Here is a 21,606-nt window from a genome sequence, read left to right as displayed (position 1 = left end):
ACATGTTCCCCTATTGGTTAGCTGGGCTTCCCCTCCCGTCTCCACCCCTTCCCTGTAAAACTTTGTCTCCCCCCGTGTTCAGGGCCGTTTTGCTGTGGGTTTTTCCACCTGTTGGTTTGCCCTGTGCTGCCTGTGGGCTCTTCAATAAACCGACGTTTTACCCCTAGCAAGTGGTCGCCTCCTCTCTCGTCTCATCCAGCGCGAACCCAAGTCCGCAATCCAGCCCAGCCCGAGGCCAGGACGCCAAGGGGGGCTGGCCTCAGATGCGCAGGGGCGTCGGCCGCTTCACCCCTTCAGCTAGCCGGACTTAGGGCCGTGTACGCCCTCACGCAGAAACTGAAAGTTCAGAGAGAGGTACTTCAAACAGAGTTTGTAAAAACCCTGGAGTACAAGCATCTATTCCTGGTGGAACCTGTCAGGTGGTAGGGGCAGCAGCAGCAGGGCTCTCAGAGAACTCGTGCAGGCAGCCTGGCATGTCAGGAGCTGACAGCAACCACAGCTGGGTGAGGTAGATGCAGAGGAGAATCTGTAATTTTGCACAGGGTAGTGTGTCCTTCCCTGTGTGATTGCCTACTCTGTTAAGGGCTGGCTGTGGTGATTATAAAAGCACCATGCAATTTAATTTTCTAAGCACTCTTCTCTCCATAAATGGTCTGAGTGTTTCATTCTCAACAGACTGGGGAATGTCATTCAGCCCGAGCACTCCTGAGTTTGGGAGCTGGAAACGCCTCACTTGGCTAACGTGGAACGAAAGAGACCTCATAGTCATGGGGCATATTTGCCAGACTGGTGACTACTGGGGTGATGTCAATGTCTTTGTGATCCACAACAGGCTTCAAAGTGAAGTTCTGCAGGATGGATGTTAAAAATATGAATATCTCCATCCGGGCCAGACCTTCTCCTGCACAGATGCGTTTTCCTGCAATCAAAAAAAAAAACCAAAAAAAGAAAGAGGTCACAGTGGCGTATTTTGCTGATAACTGATTTTAGCCACAGTTCCATGAAAACCGAGACATCTCAGACTGCACAGGCAGCACTGCAGTATTTTGGGGAAGCATGAATGAAACTAGGAACTAAAGGTCTAGACCAACAAGAGTGCTCAGTTAGTGAAGGCAGTTTGAAGGCTTTGGTTGCTCAAGTTCTGCTGCTGTTTGATGGTTTGAGAGACAAGTTGTGTGGTTGAGTCCCACATCTTACACATCTTGTAGAAGGCATTGGAGGAGTTCTTGTGTTTGCTAAAAAAGGAAGTCAGCTGGAACTGTAGTACAGGGGTTAGAGCTTCCCAGAAGTGACTCTAGCAGATGTCAGCTGACATTGTTGTACAGATAATGGTGATGGAGCCATGAAATCTTCAGAGAGATTTCAGGACAGGATGGTCTGGGATCTGAAATAGCAAGAGCTCTTACCTGTAGAAAATGGCATGAAGTAGTCACTCTTTTTAAAGGTACCATTTGCATTCAAGAAATGTCCTGGGTCAAATTTTTCTGGATTTGGAAATTCCTTGCTATCATGTAGGACAGAACTCAGCATAGGGAATATCAGAGTGTCCTGAATTAACAAAGACAAAAGGTACAATGGAGATATGTTAAAGCAAGGAGGCCCTAAGAAGTTCCCAGAGCTAAACAAAAGGGTAGTCAAAGTTTAACCACTTTTAAATGAACATTTAATGCACAAAAATATATGCCGTTGGTATGGCAAAGATGTTTTTTAGGGAATTTTCATAAAGAGTCTGTTTAGAGTATTTAATATTGTGTCCAAATAAATTACAGCTTACAGTGATGTGAAAAAAAACCCCAGAAATATCTCCCTCTTCATACAGAGGATGCAAAAGTATTTTCTTATTTTTTTCTAATACAAGGGCTTGGACTCAGCAACTTCCAGAATCCCCTTACAAAAAAAAAATTTAATTCAGTATCACATTTCAATGCTTTTGAAAATAAATAAAAAGAACAAAACTCAATTGTTGTTTTCAAGAGACTATGACATTTCTCAGATACACTGTAACAGACCTTGGGGATAAAATAGTCTCTGAACTTGGTGTCTCTGATTACAGCATGTGGGACATTAGTAGGAATGAAGTCAATGTATCTCTGGATTTCGTGGATCACAGCATCTGTAAAGGTCATCTGGCTCCGATCCGACATGCGAGGGCTTCGCTCTCGGCCAATCACGGAATCAATCTCCTTTTGCATTTTCTCTGTTGAAAAGTCAGTAAATGTTGAATGAACAAGTCCCCCATCTGTTTGCCTGAACCTCTCCTTATATACAACAAAATATGCTTTTAGCATTCCAGGAATATATGATTATACTCAGTACTAACATCTGCTTCTTGTGAAGACACCTAAGACTTACACACATCTCCACACTGCTAAAACATATTTCCTTAGTCAGGGGAGTATTGCCACATGTGGTAGTGACAGGAATTGTCCAAACTGATCCCACAACCTATTAAAAATTTTTAAACTATTTATTTCCATTACCTACTATTTCCGGGTATTTATGAAGAATCAGAATTGCAAATCTCAGTGTGAGGCTTGTGGTCCCTGTTCCTGCAAGGAACAAGTCAAGTGTGGTTCTGCTCAAGGTCTCAATGGTGAATTTTGAGTCAGCATTCCCTTTCTCCTGCAGGAAGATTTGGCAGAAGGTTTTGAATGACAAACCCAAGAAGTTTGCTTAAAAAGAAAAATTCTATACCCATAATGTAGGTTTATCTTTAGAAAGAACCTCTAATGTTCTTTAAAAAATACAACACTCACTCTCCAGAACACCAGCATTTTTATAGGTTTACTAAATAATATTATGATATGGAAGGAGCATTGAATTACATTAGCCAGATTGGTCTTCAGCTTTCATCACTTTGGCTCACACTGTTTATTTTGTGTTTAAAAATCCTTGATAAAAAAATGGAGAGGATAAAATGAAGTCAATGTGTCATGAAGAGCAAGTTCCCCTCTGTATTTGCAAAAACCCAGTGTCCCATTACAACTAAAAAGAAAAGATCTGATTCAAGTAGTAATTTCCATGTAATCTAATACATCTCTACTCTTTCAGTACCTGTTCCATTTTATTAAGAAAAGCATCAATAAAATCTCGAGGACAAGTGGGATCCATGGTTTTCTGGTGTTCCATTACGATATCTGTTGTAAATTTATCAACTTTTTCAAAATTTTTTATCAGTCGTTGATGAGGTCCAGGGAGATAATCCATGACAGTTGGGAAGAAATTATATAGCTATAAAAATAAAGGGATGAAAAGGTACATTCTGATTAATGTGAATAAACTAAAATGTTCCCCTGATTGTAATTATGAAAATGGGGTAGTTAAACTGTTTTGGAGCAGTAGGTCTTTCTTACTCAGGATTTTATGGCCATTTACTTTATGGTTTGACTACATTCAGGGATTTGAATATTATAATAACTAACAAATATATTAAATAAAACTAGACCCACCTGTGCTTGTATAGTGGTTTGGAGCCTGTTGTTTTCCTCTATCCAATCAATTAAACTTAGAAAATTCTTGTCCTCATAGTCAAACCGATCCCCAAAGACGATGGAGCAGATGATGTTGGAAACAGCATGGATTAGGAAACCACTGGGGTTCAGAGGTTTCTCTGCAACAGCCATCAAAAAAAGGTATCTTGCTTTCAGTATTTCACGGAATAACCCCTCCTCTGACCCTACGAAGTAGTTTCACATTCTCTGGAGATCCAGAATTTTGCACTCCTTTGAAAGGACAGTGAAGGGCCTACCAACTTATTCTTGAAGTGAACTAATTTCACTCTTATAGTGGCTTATCTCTTGTCTTGTTCTCAGCAGAACACTGGTCTGAGTGCCTTTGTTGCTCTTCACCTAGCACATGCCTGTCTGTCTTACAGACTGTTTATTAGAAACAGCCTAACATTCCCACAAAATCCCAATGAAACCATGGAGACTTTGCCTGAACGATTTCTTTAGGTTATTGCACTCTCCTTATTAACTTTATTAGTGTAACCTCAGTTACATAACCCTCCCCTTGGCGTTCAAATGCCTGTGATCAAAGTCTAGTTTTGATAGCACAGCTGCATGACTCCTGTGCAGAGAATTATGGTGTAAGCAAAAAGCAAGATTAGACCAAAGAAAGAAAGGAAAGCTAATTGCAGACAGTGATAGGGTGCATCTCAAGGGTTCAAGATGAGAAACAATAACATGAAAAGGTATAAAATCCTGAAAGAAAACCACAGAGTGAGAAAATGTCAACTTGGTAGCAGACTATTCCACAGAGCAATAGCACTAGTTCTCGGTTTGATTAGTGACTCCATGGCCATTGAAGACTCAGTGGATATTTCAGAGGTGGTGAGTATATTAATGCTGAATGTAGAAGACACTAGTCATAGCTATTTATTAATTGCATTAAGAATAAATAATGGATTTATGCTTTTTTCTTGTATATATCTTGCTTACAAAACCTTTTAATACACGGTAAAAGATGATGCAACAAGGTGAGCCAGAGTTAGAGGCTTGCATAAGGGCATAAGAAATATAGTATTACTGTGATAGTCAAAAGGTAAAAGCAATGCAGGTGAGAGTGTTTTCTCTGTTTTATAAAACAAATGCTTATCTGAGAAGCCAGATTGAATTGTCTAGTGGCTCATATAAAACAGTGATGCTTAATCATTCTTTTAGATCTATTTGCTTTTCCCCCTTGCAGAGTAGGCACACATTGAGGGCTGGCAATGAAAAGGGTGGCTGGTACTGTGCCACCCTCAGGGGACACATTTAGAAGTAACACTGATTATATAGTACTAGAAAACACATTTACAGATTGGAAGCAAGTGGGTAACGTTATACCCTGCCCTCAGAAGCAGCTTATATACCTGTTCCCATTGGACAGCCCCATCAATACTGGGATCTATTGTCTTGTGTTCAGATGGACCCAACCCCAAATATCTGCAAATGAGTTCTCTGGTCACCTACTTCTTCAAGATCTGTTTACACAGAGTTGCAGGAGACAGGGTGAAGAAGAGCATACTTGATTACCTGACAGCATCCAGCACTGTCTCCATGGCTGAATTCCATCAGAGCCTTGGCTCTGTGGCAAAGCCATTCCTTTTGCCCCTTCCTGTCTTGTTCCTCAAGCACAATAGGTTAAAAGGTGCTTTCCAAGCCTCTCTCTCCTACTTTTATCCTCCATACTGTCACAGTACCTTTGACTGATAATTTTGCCTACTGATAATTTTACCTACAGAAGCAGGGAGCAGAAACAGCAGCCATACACCCACTCCTTGGGTCATAGATTTTGTGAAGCAACCCTACACCCCTCATTGTCTAATTGCAGATATGCAGTGTCTCAACAGGCACAAAGTCCTTATCATACCATGTGTGTTCTTGAGCCTCTCCACCAGAAAATGAGCTTCCTCCTGGATTCGCTCCTCAATGCCCTTTTTCCCCATCCCAAAATCCCGCAGGGTGGTGAGTGCAAATCGTCTCAGCTGCTTCCAGGTCTCCCCATTGCTGGTCACAATGCCTGACACAGGGAGGAAAAACAGACCTTCATGATGAAACAGGGTTTTTTCCCTTTAATGGGTGCAACACAGTAAGTACTCAGCATGCAAAGACACCTCTCTGTGGAGTTACACTGCAATTGCTATCTGCCCCAAACCATAACTTCTCTGCAATTCTGAAGGTGACAAATTTGATCCATCTGTCGCAGCCCTTGAATAAAACTGACTTTATTCCCAGGATAAGAAAAACTATGTTACAAAGTAAGAAGTAACACTGAATTGGTCTTGGACACAAGGCCTTTGCACTGACATAACCACTCAAATGTTCTACTGTGCACCTGCAATAGACCATATCATTATTGACAATACCAATGGTACTGCCCTGTATATATAACATCATGGAATATGTGCTAGAAATGTCATACCAGGGACTGACCTGGTGAATCATTTCATGACCTGATCTGGACTGTGACCCTTACTGGGTCAGCCTATATTATCTTATCTTGTTGTGCTGTGGACTTTCCTTTTGCTGATTCCTTAGCTGTGTCTATATTCAGAATATTTTCAGGAATGAGAGAATGAATGTAAGACCTTAGAGGCACATTTAATGTACAAAATTTTAGCCAGAGCTTGGAACACGCTGGAAATAAAAAGGCAGTCAGAGAAGCCATCCTGGGACTTTAAATAGTTCTCCAGGGGACCAGTTTGCTCAAGAGTTCAAGTAATGAGCTGGGTTTTTTGCCTTTAATTGCTAATTTGTCTGCATGAAAGTAGTAAATGAAATCTACCATGCCTTGCTGCACTGCCCTCTCAGCTGTGGTGGAGCTCTTTCTGAAACTCTGAAAGCATCTGTTTTGCATGCTGGCATTACCAAGAACATACCTGTGCCTTGGAAGAGTTTTTTAATCAGTGGTAGAGTGCCTCTTCCACTGAAGTCATCTCCTTGATCAACCAGGGCTTCTTTTACCACATCATAGCCATACAGCACCACAACCTTTTGTGGGCCCAAATGTACCGTGAAGACAGGACCATACTTCTCACTGAGCTGCAGGAAAGGTGAGCACAAAGAGCAACATCACAACACCAATGATAATCTTGTGACATTTGTAGCAAAGAGGTCTGAGAGGTGATGTGTCATTGTCCCAACACTGCTGAGACATGACATTGATTAACAACAGTGCAGTGATCTTTCAATTATGAGTTACAGGCGAGGGATGAGGGAATCATACAAGAAATAAGGAATATGAATGGAAACGGCAAGTATCCAGTCCAAATCTGAGAAAAGAAAATAGCCCTTCACAGGGCTGGCAAAACATTTTAGAATACCTTTGTGCAGGGCATAGTGGATAACAATTTACATGAGCTCTAAAATCAGTTAAACAACATGGAAGCAAATGCCTGAAGGATTTTTGACCACAAACAGTGAAACTGCCTCTCAAAGGGGTATTTTTGCCAGTCAAAGGAGGGAATGGACAGCACAATTCACCTCCAAACGTTTTTATTTCAATTTCTGCACTTGCTACTTCCACTCCCAGGAGATCCTACATATCTGTTAGGAAGCAGAGGCAGCAAAATGGAGCAGGGCTCTCTCCCCAAAAATGGCCAGCGTGGTGAGGAATTAAGCACAGGAAGATCATACTGCAACTGCATCAATGCCTTGATTGCAAATCCACTGCAAATTGTAGTACTGTGGTACAAATTGTGAGGTCAGCACATAACTCATTTCACTATGGTCATTGCCAATATATGGACTGACTTATAATATATAGACATATATATATATTTATATATACACACCTGTAATATATAGGCTTAAAAATACAATAGATTACTGTAATTATATATAGACTTAATAAGCATGTATATCTGGGAAACCTTTTGTTTCTGTTTAACATTTGCTCAATGCAAATTAAACTTGTGAATTTAGCTGAGAACAGTGGGATTGGACTTTGTTTTATATGCCATGAAGAAAACATAGGAAAGAATAAGACAGTCCCTTACCTCTTTCAAGCTTTTAGGCAAATTCCATGGGTTTATCTGGAGCAGGTTTCCAACAATGGGGAATGCAGTGGGACCAGGAGGCTCCTTCCCTTTTTGAGATCTGCTTCTCCATGTGGCAAAGAGAAGGCACGAGATGCAAACCAGCAACAAAATAGTGGTCACTCCCAGGGCCTCCATGGTGGGCTGAGGAAGTCAAGTGTCAGAAAAGCCCAGTGCTGGACCTGTAAATCCATGCTTATTTATATGCTGTGGTACCAAATCATGTGGTTGAAATTAGCCAATAGTGCCTTGCCATTCCTGTTAGAGATACGAGTTTACTTATTAATCTGCTAATGATAAGAATGAATGTTATTAAAGCTGACTTTGTTAGTTATGTAATAGTCCTAAAGCAGTGGTAATTAAGACCTGGCAAAGCCCTGGTAGGGAAACAAGTAAACAAGGGATGAGAACGTGTAGAGAGCAGAACATGGTAAAAACTGTAGCTTAAGAAGGGGAATGGAAGTATTAGTGGAAAAAAGAAAAGAAATAGCTTTCTAGCTTTCATTACCTTAGGAAGTCTCTGTGTAATAAGAAAGAGGCATGACATTACTCTTAGAGTAATCCTGAATGAGAATCTGCAGAAGATTGGTTGTCTCTGTTTATCTCTGATCTATGAAGCTGGCGTTCAAAGACAATGCAGTGGATAATACTGGCAAAATAATTAAGTGTGTCGAACACTTACAGAATATTCTGAGTTGGAAGGGACCAACAAGGATCATCTAGTCCAACTCTGAAGTGAATGGCCCCTACAGGGATCAAACACACAACCTTGACATTATTAGCACCATCTCTATCAGTTCAGCGAGGCTCTGTATGAGTTTTCTGTAGCCGAATCTCTCTGGACGGTTCTGTTTGAAACAGCTTTCTCTGTTTTATTCTCCCTCCTCCCCCTCTCACCTTCCCCTCTGTTTTTGAGAAGCTTTATGTGGCACAGCCCCAGACCCCAGGCAGGGGATGCTCCCTGGGTAGGACTTGCCCCACAGGAGAGCCCTCAGCTATCCCCCCACAGGCTCTGGTCACACTCTGACCACTCTCCTGCACTTTGCTTCAGACACCTGGGTCTGTGTACAGCACCTACTGACAATGGATGAGCCCTAAACTGGTGTCAGTGTCCTCTGGCAGTGCCTGTTTCTCTTTACATACCAGGGAGGGAGCTCATCCAGACAACTAATGTCAGATTAGGGGTATCCCACCCAAACAACCATGTCAGGGACCATTTCAGTCAGAGAAACAGGTTCTTTCACCTGCCAAGACATTTCCCACCCCATTCCATCATTTGACACGCAGCCAAAATGATACTGACCCCTTACATGCTGTGATGCTGGAAGGATATGTTAAAATGTATATAATCTTATATATCCTATATGTAAAAATACATATCCTATACATAAGAATATATATGTATCTTAATCTCTTCTTTGTCTCCCTAATATAATGGAAAACAATTTGTCTTCCTGCAAGAACTTGTTGGCTTAGAACTTGAGTCCACATTTGTTCAATTAGTTTTTGAGTGTTCCTGTGCACAAAAATGGCCAGACATACTGTAAACAACACACTTTGTTCTCTACTGATTTGTCAGAATGGGGTTTAAGGATGGGTAGGTTTTATCTTTAGCCCAGTTAGCTGAGTACTGGCAGATTCTGCAATAATGAGGAAAGAAACATATCCAGCTTAAATTTAGACATTAAAAAGGTGGATGTACAAATGAGCTGGCAGTCTCACCTGTTAGTGGGGAAATACTGATACTTCCAGAGAATAGGACATCTCACTTTTCATATGACCTTGTTTTTGTGAAATGAGCCAGTCACTGAAGAAGTTTGTTTTTCCTCACTACGAAGGAAGGCTCTGGAGGCATACAGATTTACATGTCTGTCTGCTAAGGATCTGTTTTGAGGCAGATGATTCTAATTCCCTGACTATTTCTCCTGGTCTTAATGGGGTTTTTTTATCAGCAACAAATTCTACAAATTCTTGTGCAATGGGCATTACTTTGAATATTGCACACCAGGGTATTTAAAACCAGAAGTGGGCAGATGAGTGAAAGGAACCTTCTAGGCTTTGGAGGGGTGATTATATTGCTGAAAACAGTCAGTTTTATTGTCACGAAGGAAAAACTCCTGTTGTTTGCTTTTTCTTTTCCTTTGCTTTTGTAGATAAAGTGCCTTGCATTCCTCTATTGGCAGCCCTGAGGGTGAACAACTGCTGTGAAGCCTAATGCACTGGAAAAGCAGAGCTTTGCTTGCAGCATCATCCCACATCCGGACATGGTTTTTTTATTATTTATCTAATTACTCACATAATCCCCAAAGGGTTTCAAAATGGTCTTGGGAATAAAGCCAGAGCTGCTTGGAGGGATCCATGAGTTTAACCGGGAAGAGATTTAACTGCCAAAGGTCTCGGGTCACCTCTGATGACAGAAAGACAGGGATTATTTGTGTGAAAGGCTATTTGAGTATGAAGGGTTTATCTGGGTCTGAAAGACCCATCCTCATATAGTTCACATTCAGAGGAAGCACTTAAGAGACTCTGTTTTCTTCCAAGCTTTCTTCCCAGTGTGGTAGGAAAGCAGATGCTGGGGCCTCTGGTCTTGTTACAAATTGTCACCATTCTCTGGCTCCACCTGTGAATTCAAGCTCAAATTGACAGGGTGGGATGCTGCTGTATGAACCAGTGTTTCAAATTCCAGGCCTTCCTTAGAATGCCTTCTGGAAGCTGCTGCTTTTCTGGCCTGCCTAATGGCATGCATGGGCCAGCTCCTAGGGCTCCATCCTGTGTTTACACGTAGCCTTTCATCTGGGACCTGCACTTAATCAGCTTCTGTTGTCCTCCAGATTAGGTCTGTGAGAAAACAGACACCTTTTTCTCCCCAGGACAGCCCCTACAGGTGTATTCCCAGCCTGCTCAGGCATACTGGATCTGGCTCGCTCACAGCAGCCAGCGTGGTGCCACAATTCAGGTTTGTGACCGTGGAGAGGACACAGCAGTGCTTTAGCTGCTGCTGAACAATGCTTGCACTGCACTGAGGCTTTCCTAGTTGCTCCCTCTGTCCCCAGCCCAAGTAACAGGCTGGGAGATAGCAAGGGATTGGGAGTGGACACTGCTTGGACAACAACCCAAACTGCCCTAAGAGATAATCCATGTCTAACATCACACTCCGCAATGAAAACTGGGGAATTGCCTGTCCAGTGCAGCCATTGTTCAGAGACTGAGTGATCAGGAGCCTTTTGGTGGTGAGTCTTTGCATCACTTGTTTATTTTTTTCTGTCTCTGTTTAACTGTCTTTATCTTGACCAGGAAATGTTATCAATTTTGTTTTTCCAGGTTGCTCCCTCATCCTGTTAGAGAGAAACCTAGAGTTTGCACAGTGGAAAGCTGGGTACAGACTATTAGCTAGTGTCTATTCCATGGCATCCAGGCACAAATAAATGTAGCAACTTTTGGTATTTTTTCCTTTCTGTATTTTCAAATAGGCCAAAGGGGGTGGCTTTTCACACACTATGCCCTTGGGCTGTGGAACACAATTTTTCAAGATGTATGTGTCCAAAAAGTAACCAGGCCAATTCATGAGAGCGAAAATCCATTGAGAGTGCTCAAACACAGAGATACCACTGATAGCTCAGGAATCACTGGCGACTGAAGCAGTCTGAAAGAATATTCCTTTGTGGTAGCCACATTTGGTTTTATTCTGTTCCTTGGGAATTAATTTTTAAGTTAATGTTGGAATTGGACAGAATTCTGGGCTGCCTTGACTATTGTCATGATCCAGCACATCCATCCTTGGGTTTCTATGACCTTTACATTAAAATGTGATATTTCACTAAGCATTTCCATTGAGATGGCTGAACCCCAGCTGACAACTGAGCCACTTTCCACTCTTCCCACTCTCTCTCTCCAGCAGGATAGAGGGGAAGAGAACCGGAACACTAGGAGTGAGAAAACTCATGGGTTGATTTGAGAACATTTTGATAATTGAAATAAATAATTATGATGATGACAATGAAGACAAATTTATGAAAATTAAACTTAAGAAAGACAAGTAATGGAAACTAAAAACAATTGCTCACTACCAACCAATTGATGCCCAGCCACTGCTAGGCAGTGGCCCCCAGCCTATTTCTCTCTAGTTTGTGCATTGAGCATGTTGCATGTGTATGAAATATCCCTTTGAACAGTTGGGATCAGCTGTTCCAGCTGTGTCTCCTCACAACCTCTTGTGCTACCCCAACGTATTTGCTGACTGGGTGGTAGGAGAAATTAGAAAATACCTTGAGGCTGTGCAAGCACTGCTGAAAAATCACTAAATCATGCCTGAATTATTAACACTGTTTCCAGCACAAATCAAAAACATGGCCCCGTACCAGCTACTATGGAGAAAATTAACTCTACCCATCCAAAACCAGGACGGCAAGCTGGCAGAGTAGTCTGTGGAAATCATCTTGCCATCTTGTCCAGACAGGACTTTCCTTAGTGCCATGTAGAAAATCCAATATCTACCTCTGCCTTATTTCTGGCAGTAATTTGACAAAGAATCTGCCACGGTCAGCCAGTATTAAGGTTCAGTGATATCTTCAGTATTCAACAATTTATAACACCCATATTTGTAAGATGCTACACGTTGTACTACAGATAAGATACAAACCACATAGTTTGTTTTCAGATCACAGAAATTACATTTGACCAGCTAGATCAAAAAATTTGGTTAAATATTTATGTATGAACTCACTAGACCCAAAACATAACTCAGCTGAAAAAGGATGAAGTCAATGAAGTTCACTTAATGAAGTCAGTGAAGTTCACTGCAATCGAGTCAATGAAGTTCATTGCAATGAAGTCCTTTGCAATACATGCAAACTGCTTTTCAGTAATCAGAAGGGCAAGGAAATGAAGCTCGTAACAGCCTTTCCACTGGACCTGTACTGTGATTCCACCAACAGCAAGTCTCTGTGTGGCTGCTATACCTATCATCTCTCAGTAAGGTGCTTAGTTCCAGACTGTGATCAGCATAAAGAAAGAACAGGCACTTCCCCAAGTCAGGAAAAAAAGAGTCAGGAAATGGGAAAAGTCAGTCAGGTGCTATACACAGTAAAAAGAGGCACAGAAGTGAAGGCTGCCAGTTTCAAAGAGGGTGTCTGAGCTTGGCAGATTTCCTGAGAGTGCTGCACTCATCTACCTGCATGAGCAGCTGAGCTCCTGCTGACCAGCTGCAGAACCACTGTGGGGTACAGCAGCTCATGCAAAAGGTCTGGGAGACATTGAAGCAAAGGGGCAGCATTGTCACTGTCCCCAGCTGTAACACAATCATCATAGGGCACGGTGCCCACCGTGCCTTTCCAAAGGTTGGCCAGGAATCTGCAGCACAAACAAGGTCTGAGCACAGAACTGCTCAAACTCAAGCTAGGGCCTTAACTAGAGGCATTCTGCAACTTTAGAAAATTACTTATCATCACCACAAAAAAATCATGGAAGCATATTGTTTGCTGGTAGTCTCTATGCTCTGAAAACAGTGCATATCATAAAGAAAAATGGTAGCAGAAAATCTCACCAAATAATTTAAAATTCAAGAAGAATTCAGTAATCTTCAAGTAACAAAACCTTTGTTAACATTTCATGATATCAAATAACTACAGTCATAAGGGAAACAGATGATAAATCAGGCATTAAAAACACAAAAAAAGCAGTAACTGGTGCTGACACCAAGTGATAAAACGTATGCCTTCATCATGCCTTTTAGTCCTGCCAGCGACAAATGCACAGAGGTAGCAGAGTGGCTTGAGAACAGGAAAGAGGAAATGAAAGAAACACAACAACCCCAAGAAGTGATCCCAAACAAGGGCCCATGTAAAAACTCTCCTGCTTCAGGTGTCATCCCTGTCTCCCTCAAGTGTGAAAGTGGCTGTTCCCCCCCTCCCAACCACTGCCTTCTTCTACACATATCACCTCCTCTGGAAATGGTGATGACTAATGCATGCTCTTTCGTATACATGAAAGATGCCCCCTGACTTTTATCATTTTTTTGGAATAGTGAAAAAGGAGCACATTAACTATGATCTATTTTCACACTTAAGAGCTGTGAAGTATATGATATTTCAATGAAAAATTGTCAGAAAAAAAAAATCTTCCTTCTTTCTCTGTGACTTTCAGATAAAATTATTAATTGAAGTAAATATCCCAGTAGGGCTATGGCAAAAGATGCAGAGTGATCCACATGTGGTACTGTACAAAACATTCTCTCAGTATTCAACAGCTCAGATGACACAGCTGCTAAAAGCAAAACAAATATTGCACAGCTTATCTACTATTTCACAAGGACTTGGCACGAAGGATATTTGATTTATCATTGCAAATAAGTTGGTTAAATGTTTCTTAATGAACTCAGTTAATCCAGGCATTACCTGGGAGGTTCCAACATCAGACTTTGTAACTAGATTTCACTGAAAATTAACTTTCATGACCTCTTTCAGTGTTCCATTAACCTTTTTCATTGCACCTTTCATGTAAGGTACATTGACTCATTAGAAAAGAGCTATTAAGGGTGGATTATCATTTTTACTTGATCCAGGTGTAACTACCTACCTGGGGTAGATCATGGGATGGCAAAGGCCTGCCTAGGCAGAAAATCGTCAGTTCAAGCCTTAGAAGTAGGTCCTGAACTTTGAATGTCTCACAGACTGTGTACAAAATCATTCTGCTGTGGAGTTAGACAATGAATATTCCTTTTCTGAGGTTTCCATGCCTGCTTTCAGAGAGAAGATGATTGACCTTTCTCTCCCTGCTTTGCTCTGACCATTCTTTTTGCAAGGGTTCTGCACAAACACAGGCTTTATAAAATGGGCAAATTTAAACTTGCAGTTTCCTATAATCTCTTGTTTCTGCCATCACACACACTAATGCTCGGGCACTTGTTGCTATCAAAAGAAGCACAAAGAGAGTGGCAGAAGATTTCAGTTGCAAAATTCTGGAGATGCAGGTAGAGACAGAGATGAGGGATTGACTGGTTGGTGACATGATGTGCCTGAGAGCTCTCCTGCAGTCACAGAGCTGTGGTAGCCCCAAGGGCCCCGCACTGGTACCTCATGGCCACATTGCTGCTGTGGGACTGCCTTTACCACCACGGGGCTCTCCTTGTGCCACCTGGCTCCAGGAACTGCTGCTCTGGTGTCTCTGCTGTGGCTGAGAAAGGAAGAAAGTCTTTTGTGTGGCTGCAGCTGGATGAAGTGCTGGGACAACTTCAGCAAATGTCATCAACATGTTTTATGATCTCAGACAATGGAACCTGTTGACTATTCATCAGGAAAAAATGCTATACCCACCCAAGGCATGGGAATGGAGTCTACACAAAATGACTGAGTGTTTCTATACTGATAACCACTGAGTGAGGGACACAGTCAATAGCAGTCGTCATGTAAAGCCACGACTATGCGATTAAAGCTAGAAAAATCACTGTACCAGGGGAATGTCACACATGCCCAGGTGAAAACATAAGCTCCTGGAAAATCTGAATCTGAGCTCAGTGCTGATTCCAGAGGAAAGCAGACCAGCAGGGATCACTAGGGACAGGTGCCCAAATTCCTGAGATGTAAAGAAGTGGGACCTTAGCACTTTCAGAAGTAAAACCCTATCAAAGAGTAAAATCCTATCTCCATGCTCACACATACTCTCTTAGAAATCCCACAGTGAAATGCCAGAGCACCGTGCTTACCAGGTGGCAAATATTAACAGTGTTGGTAAAGAACAAGAAATGTTTCTAACAAATACTACTGCAGTCGAGCAGCAGCAGAGGGCACCAGTAACAAGAACATCTGACTGCTTCAGAGTCCAGAGCCAGGGCAGTCCCCACAACCCCACAGGGCCCCCTGGAGGCTCCAGCAGTTCTCCAGAACTCTCCTTTACATCTCTGCCGGGCTGCTTCACTTCTGGTGTTCCAGCTTCTCTTGCTGCTCAGCTTTGGGCAGCGCTTAGTTTCATTCATCTCTCATGATCCTTGTCCTAACTCCTCCCTGTGTGATCCTCACCTATGCCATGACCATTCCCACTCCAAGCTTGTGCTCTGAGCCCCCTCACCATCCTTCCCTCTTTGCTTCAGGTGCCCTGCCCCAGATGGAAGGGGTCACACCGCAAGTACCTCTCCCTGGCTGCCCCACACCCTGTGGTGCTTCCCCAGGGATGTGCCTGCCCCATGACTACCCCTCCAGGAATTCCAGCACTCCTTCCCATCCTCCACAAGGACCCCCACCTGGAATTTGACAGGTCATGGCCACTGTGACTCTCCTTTCATAAATCTGTCATAAAACACTCTAGAAAATTCTGATCTCATCATTTTGCTATGAAGAGTTTCCTTTCCTCAGCCTTCCCAGTGACCTCCTAGAGCACAGCAGACCAGCTAAACACAGTCACAAATCTGCTTCCAAACCAAACCAAACCAAAGCAAACCAAACAACCTTCCACCTGAAACCAGCTGGGTTCCAGGACTGCAAGAGAATGGCAGTGACTACACATGGAAGAGCCACAGTATTAAAGGGATCAGGGTTCACATCATACTTGTGTCAGGTATTTCTCTCTGGTTTTCTTCACTGGCTCACATCCAGACCCTTGGAAGCCAAACTCTCCCACAGCTGCATCACATCTGCCCTCTGTCACCTCCCCTCCAGGTCTGAATGCACAGCTGTCCCTGGCAGTGCTCCATGCATGGGAGGTCAGGCCACAGGCACTGCATGCCTGGGACACAGAGAGCTGGCAAAGCTCTCACAGATGCTCCTGCTGCCCTCACAGCACAGGGGCACAGGGAAGCAGTGCATGATTTCTTTTACTGCCAGTGTGTTCTCATGTTCTCAGTCTGTGAAGGGCATCCTGGTCATATGGCTCAATCTGGTTGGCACCAACTCCCACAAGCAGCTATGAGTTATTTTCAGAGCCTGAAAATCAACACTGTTAGTGCAAGATGCTGTCATATTTATGAAGAAAAGGGCAGAATTTGAATCTTACCTGTTATGGCAATATAGAGTCAAGCTTCTCCTTCAAAAACCTTGGTGAAAGCCAGGCAACTTTAAAGGAAGAACTGGAGAATTGCACTCTTTGCATTGAAAAAAAGTTGCATTTACTGGTTCTATGAATTGAATTAGCTATGTGAATGACTGAAGAGTAAAAAGAGTAAAAGAACAGTATGGTGATTTAACTTTGCATCAGGAACAAACAAGTAACATTTTCTAGCTTTAAGTGGCCCAAGATTTGGAAAGCAAAAACACATCCAAAATATATTCTGAAATGTTATTGGCCTAAGAAGATTTGGTGTGAAAATACCATTCATTACTTGTACCATACATATTACTAACAGGAAACCTGGTTTTACATACACTTTTTTTCCCAGTGAATTTACTCATAGTGAAAACACTTATCGTAGAAAGCCTAGAGACAGATAAACTTTGGCAAATCAAACAAGACCAAAAGCAACAAATAAAACCATAAAGTATCACAGAAAAACTGCAGATATATAACTGCACCCACTAAATTTTTTCCAGTTGTTCAAGGATTTTTCCTTATTCTGCTGACTCCTCTAAACTGGGTTCACCTATTAAAATGTGCATTTATAAATGATAAAAACATAAACTAATGCAGTTTGACACGACCATCTCTACAGAACAATGAATTTTTGCCTGTTAGACTGCCAGCATAATCCTTCAAGATTCAGCCAGACTGAGTTCAAAAATGATAAATCAATCACCAGTCCTCCTTATTTGAATTTTTCTCTCTTTAGCTGATGGTTCTTGACATGATTTTGACTGCAACATTTAAGTGATTCTATTGATAAAGCAGATAAAGTTTTAAAAGAGATAAAGTGATATGAAATCAAACCAAAGCACTGTCTCACTCAACAGTGAAGCTTTCATGCTTCACTGGCAGAATGTTGTGTGAATCACTTTTCTTGAAGTTGCCTGAAGAAACAGCCAGGCAAACATACCAGTAACCCTATTTCTCTTCAAATATGTACAAGCTGTATGCTGACATATGGGCATAGGTGTCCAAAAAGTTGTTCCTAATTTATCCCTCATTGCTTTTTATCAGTCTTCAGATTTTTAAATAAAGTGTGTTTAACTGTCTACCAGTGCCAAGTCACACATGGCTCTTGCAAAAGTCTCCCCAGTAACTAGTTCAGAGCAATATCTCACAAAAGAACAAGCTCCTTCCTCCTCTCTATGGTGCTCCCATTTCTAGCACAGCATGTGCCAAAGGTAAAGGAAATGTGAACAGGGAAGTTCAGCCCATGCAGTGAGGTTGCACTGCATGTTTCTGAAACCAGCTGAAGCCTTCAGACAACAACCTGCTTGTGACACCTTTCATTCTTGTTTTCATATATTTTTATTATTATTGTATTTATATATTATTCAAGAAGCAACTGGATAACATTGTCATGCATGTGGTGTGACTCACAGGGCTGTTCCATGCAGGGCCAGGACTTGGACTCAGTGAGCCTTGTGGGATCCTAACAACTCAGGGTATTCTATAATACTATGATTCACATAATTTCTGAGGTCTTTCAGGAATTGATTTCACAAGATGTTAGTGTTTATGAAGTCTTGAATTGAATTCTTCGTGTTGACCCATCACATGTGGTCAGTCCCACAGAGTCTCCTTGGGCAGTTTTCGACACACTGGGTCAGATGCTGAAGCACAGATTCCCCTTTCATGATTGGTAACACCTGTTCTGGGAGATTTTTCACATAAACAGAGCCAAGAACCTTTATCCAGAACTCATCCAAACTGTGGGTGAGCTGCTAGCTTATTCCCAAACTTACTTTGTAGATTTCCACCTGTATAACTCCCAAAAACCTTATGGAAAAGTATTTTGTCATTAGCTGCTTCGATCAATTGGTACATCTCAATGTGATCCATTACTTCAGCAAAGCCTCAGACCTTTCTCTGGATCACCCAAATGCAGCTCAAATCTTCTCTGTCCCTGCTCTCTTCAGACCCTCTGCTTCCAGTACATGGATTTTGCAAAGCCTCCTGCATCCTTACTACATCTGTTGATTTCCTTTTGAGACACAAGTACTGTTGAGAAAGTTTTCTTTCCAGAAACATTTCTCATGCATGATTTAAGAGAACTATTAATATCTTTTCTGTCAAGATGGCCCTGTAAAACAAAGGGAGAAGAAACATAACTAAATCTTGGCCAGGCTTATTGATTATTTCTACTCACTTCCATGTATGCAGAATGAAGTACCAGTACCCCCACTTTTAAATCATGTAGCGCTCATTAGCCTTTGAGATATAATGATGCCAGAAAAATGATGTTCCAGTAGCACAGCTCCTGGGAAGGAGAAGGCTTCCAGATGACCTTCTATTCCCCAAACAAGAAAAGCCTGCTGTGAAGTGCTGCTGCTGAAACAGCTTGAATATACTGATACAACCCAGGCTTAAGTAGGATTCCAGTGGTGTAAATCCATTGCTTTTAGGTTAAAATGTAAAAACCCCATTTTTCTTCATGCCAAAATTGCATCTGATTTTATGCAGCCCACTATGAAGCCCTGTTAATGAGTATGTTTAAGTTGGGTCAAATGCGGTGGCCAAGTGGAAATCGGGCAACACTTACACAGTTCCACAAACACAGCAGGGTAGGGAGTCTGCCTCTGACCTGTTGTTTCCACAGGGCCAGGCAAACCAGATCTGCTTATTTCAGGCCTGACCAAACACAGCTCTTCTACCATTTGAAGCTCAGCAGTGACCAGGCAAGCGCCAGACAAAGCCAGACTGTTCAAAGCTTTACCCAAACACTTTGTGATACCTGATCATCAGCATATCAGGCTGGCTTTGTCACCATGCGTGTCTGCTTATCAGTAAACATGTCAGTAAACATGTCATCAGACAGATGATCCTACAATTATTAGGATAGTGGTTAATGCTGATTATTGATGGCTGCTAACCATTAGTAGATATGAGTGGCAGCAGACAGTGCCACAGATTGCTCTCAGACCATGCAAAAAAGATTTTTATAAAGTTGGCAGATCTGAAAAGTTACCAACCGGCTTTGACAATGACCCCTATAATATTTTCCATCACAGATGAGTGAGAACTGGCTTATTATGTCCTGTAGCTTGTCTAGATCTGACCCTAGGGCCAGAAAGAAAATAAAGGTTGGAGTCTTTACTTGACACTGCCTGAGGGCAGAAATAGAGCTCCCCTTGCTCTCATGACTGCAGTATCTTTGGTATATATGGTATGGCTCAACTTGGTGAAATGAAACAAAACATCCATCTGAGAGCAGCAGGCTGTAACCAAAGCACATTGCATGTAAAGTATCTACAGCCATTTAAATGAGATGAGAACCATCCAGTGCTTTAGCTCCCCCAGAGACAGAGGCTCTTACACTGCTATACTCTCACAGAGACAAAAGGGCTCAGAGGCTCCCAAGTCTGCAGGAAGGCCAGCACACCCCTTGCCTATGGGGATTTCTCCTCAAGGGATCCTGAAAAGGCAGCAAGGGGAGAGGGAGGTTGGCAGCTGTTAGATTGCACATGACATTAGTGACTTCATGCATGTGAGGGAGGTGCTCAGACAAGGTACTGGACAGTGAAGGAAGAGCTCTACAAATAAGCACCAAGTTGGGAAAGAAATGGTTCTCCAGTGTCCTATATTAAAGCATGTTCCCAGTTTAATTCCCACTGCTGACACAGACTGTGGTAACTGCACTGAGTTCAAGACTTTCCTCTGCTGTATCTTGCACAGCTCCACAGAATGGGCTGGACAGGCTCCCCAGATACCTCTGCTGTGTTCTGCTCTATGCAGGTAGCCAAAAGCCTGAATTAAAATCAGAGCAAACCCTGATTAAGTTAAATACAATCAAATATTTCTAGCATTGGATGATAGAACTCTCCATGGCAGGGGGTTAGAACTGGATGATCTTCAAGGTCTCTTCCAACTCAAACTGCTCTCTGATTCTACAGTAACTCAGCTATGTAATTAGAGATTGAGCCTAATCACCAAGTACTGGACTTTAAACACTGCAAATCTAAAGTTAAAAGGCTGCTGGATATACAGTATGCTGAATTTGAAGTTCGACAGGGATCTACTGAAGCCCAGGTTCCCACTCAACTCTTAGACGGAAATATTTGAACAACTCACTTAATATTTCTTTTACTCCCTGAAGGTATCGTCCACTGCTTGCAAATGTGCAAACAGGAAATTTTTTCAGTAACACAGACAATTTGCTGTGTTGTTTGTGACAAAAATCTACAGAAAAACTGCAGATACCTAGCTGCAAGCACGAGGAAATGCAGCCTATGAAATAATGACTGAAATAGTCATTTAATCATCATTGTAATCTGCCCACACACTGTGCACACAGTGGTAACAGATAAGAGGTTTAAAGTAAGTCTTACAGCAAAAGACCCAGGAAATTATTCAGTTTATCAAAAGAAAGGGGAAGCATGCAGTAGGGAACATGGTCAGAGAAGGATTTGCAGTCACACAAGGCTGCTGCAAGAAGCGTGCCATCTGTTGCAAGATGTGAAGCTAGAATGCACACTGAACTAGAAACACAGCATTTATCTTTCACAGCATGAGGGATGCACCAGTGAGACAAGTGTCTCAAGCACCAGGGTGAACCATGTTTTGGTGCATGGTGAGTGGATGTGTTCACAGATGATTCCTAGATCAAGCACCCGTGTATTGAATTTGGAGAGGGAAATGCTTCAGAGAAATCCAAATGCTTGTGCTATGGTGAGATCAGTCTAAGCAATCAAACCCCCATCTTCTGGCCATAAAAACCCATGACTCAGTTAACCTCTAAATGTACCAGCCACATCAGATTGTGCAATATTTATGCCTTTTTATAGTATAAATAAAGCAAACTATGCCCTGCTGATACTATCTCAGTGTGTGTGATTTCTTCCAGGATACCATGTTGCTATTACTGTAGCAGGAGCTGGTTGAAGCTTGCTAGTTAGAAATACATCTCTGGGGGGTTATTTTATGTTCTGCTCAACACACAATAACAGAGCAAGTAATTCTGAGCAACCAAGCCTGAACTTGTTGTTCCCTCTCTAGAAGGATGAAACTATCATGCTTCAGATACACAGCCTTCTCACCGTCTC

General features: G+C 42.2%; 1 protein-coding gene across 2 annotated transcripts; it reads right to left on the bottom strand.

The window, feature by feature from the left end:
- Positions 1-339: 339 nt before the first annotated feature.
- Positions 340-7,657, bottom strand: LOC128937411 (cytochrome P450 2H1-like). Of its 2 annotated transcripts, XM_054277107.1 has the most exons (9): positions 7,481-7,657; positions 6,362-6,524; positions 5,353-5,502; positions 3,450-3,610; positions 3,055-3,231; positions 2,481-2,622; positions 2,010-2,197; positions 1,407-1,548; positions 340-919 (listed from the first exon to the last, which is right to left on the bottom strand). In XM_054277107.1, exons 1-9 carry the CDS (start codon positions 7,655-7,657, stop codon positions 738-740), a joined length of 1,482 nt encoding a protein of 493 aa, XP_054133082.1. In that variant the 3' UTR covers positions 340-737. The 2 variants fall into 2 exon arrangements, with proteins under 2 accessions (XP_054133082.1, XP_054133083.1); XM_054277108.1 differs by lacking the exon at positions 3,055-3,231.
- Positions 7,658-21,606: the final 13,949 nt, after the last annotated feature.

Source organism: Melozone crissalis, unplaced genomic scaffold, assembly GCF_028551555.1.
Source record: "Melozone crissalis strain CALT ecotype California unplaced genomic scaffold, PUWL_Pcris_2 ptg000019l_1, whole genome shotgun sequence".
In the NCBI taxonomy this organism is placed as follows: Eukaryota; Metazoa; Chordata; class Aves; order Passeriformes; family Passerellidae; genus Melozone; species Melozone crissalis.
The sequence above is the reverse complement of the archived record's forward strand: the minus strand, read 5'-3'. Positions and strand labels throughout refer to the sequence as shown.

Excerpts from the sequence above, each read along its gene's own strand:
- LOC128937411 (XM_054277107.1), bottom strand. The coding sequence starts at position 7,657 with ATGGAGGCCCTGGGAGTGACCACTATTTTGTTGCTGGTTTGCATCTCG. Across the intron at positions 6,525-7,480 it reads TGCCTAAAAGCTTGAAAGAG|CTCAGTGAGAAGTATGGTCC; the intron begins GTAAGGGACTGT and ends CCTTTCCTGCAG. Across the intron at positions 2,198-2,480 it reads TAAATACCCGGAAATAGTAG|AGAAAATGCAAAAGGAGATT; the intron begins GTAATGGAAATA and ends ACTTTTCAACAG.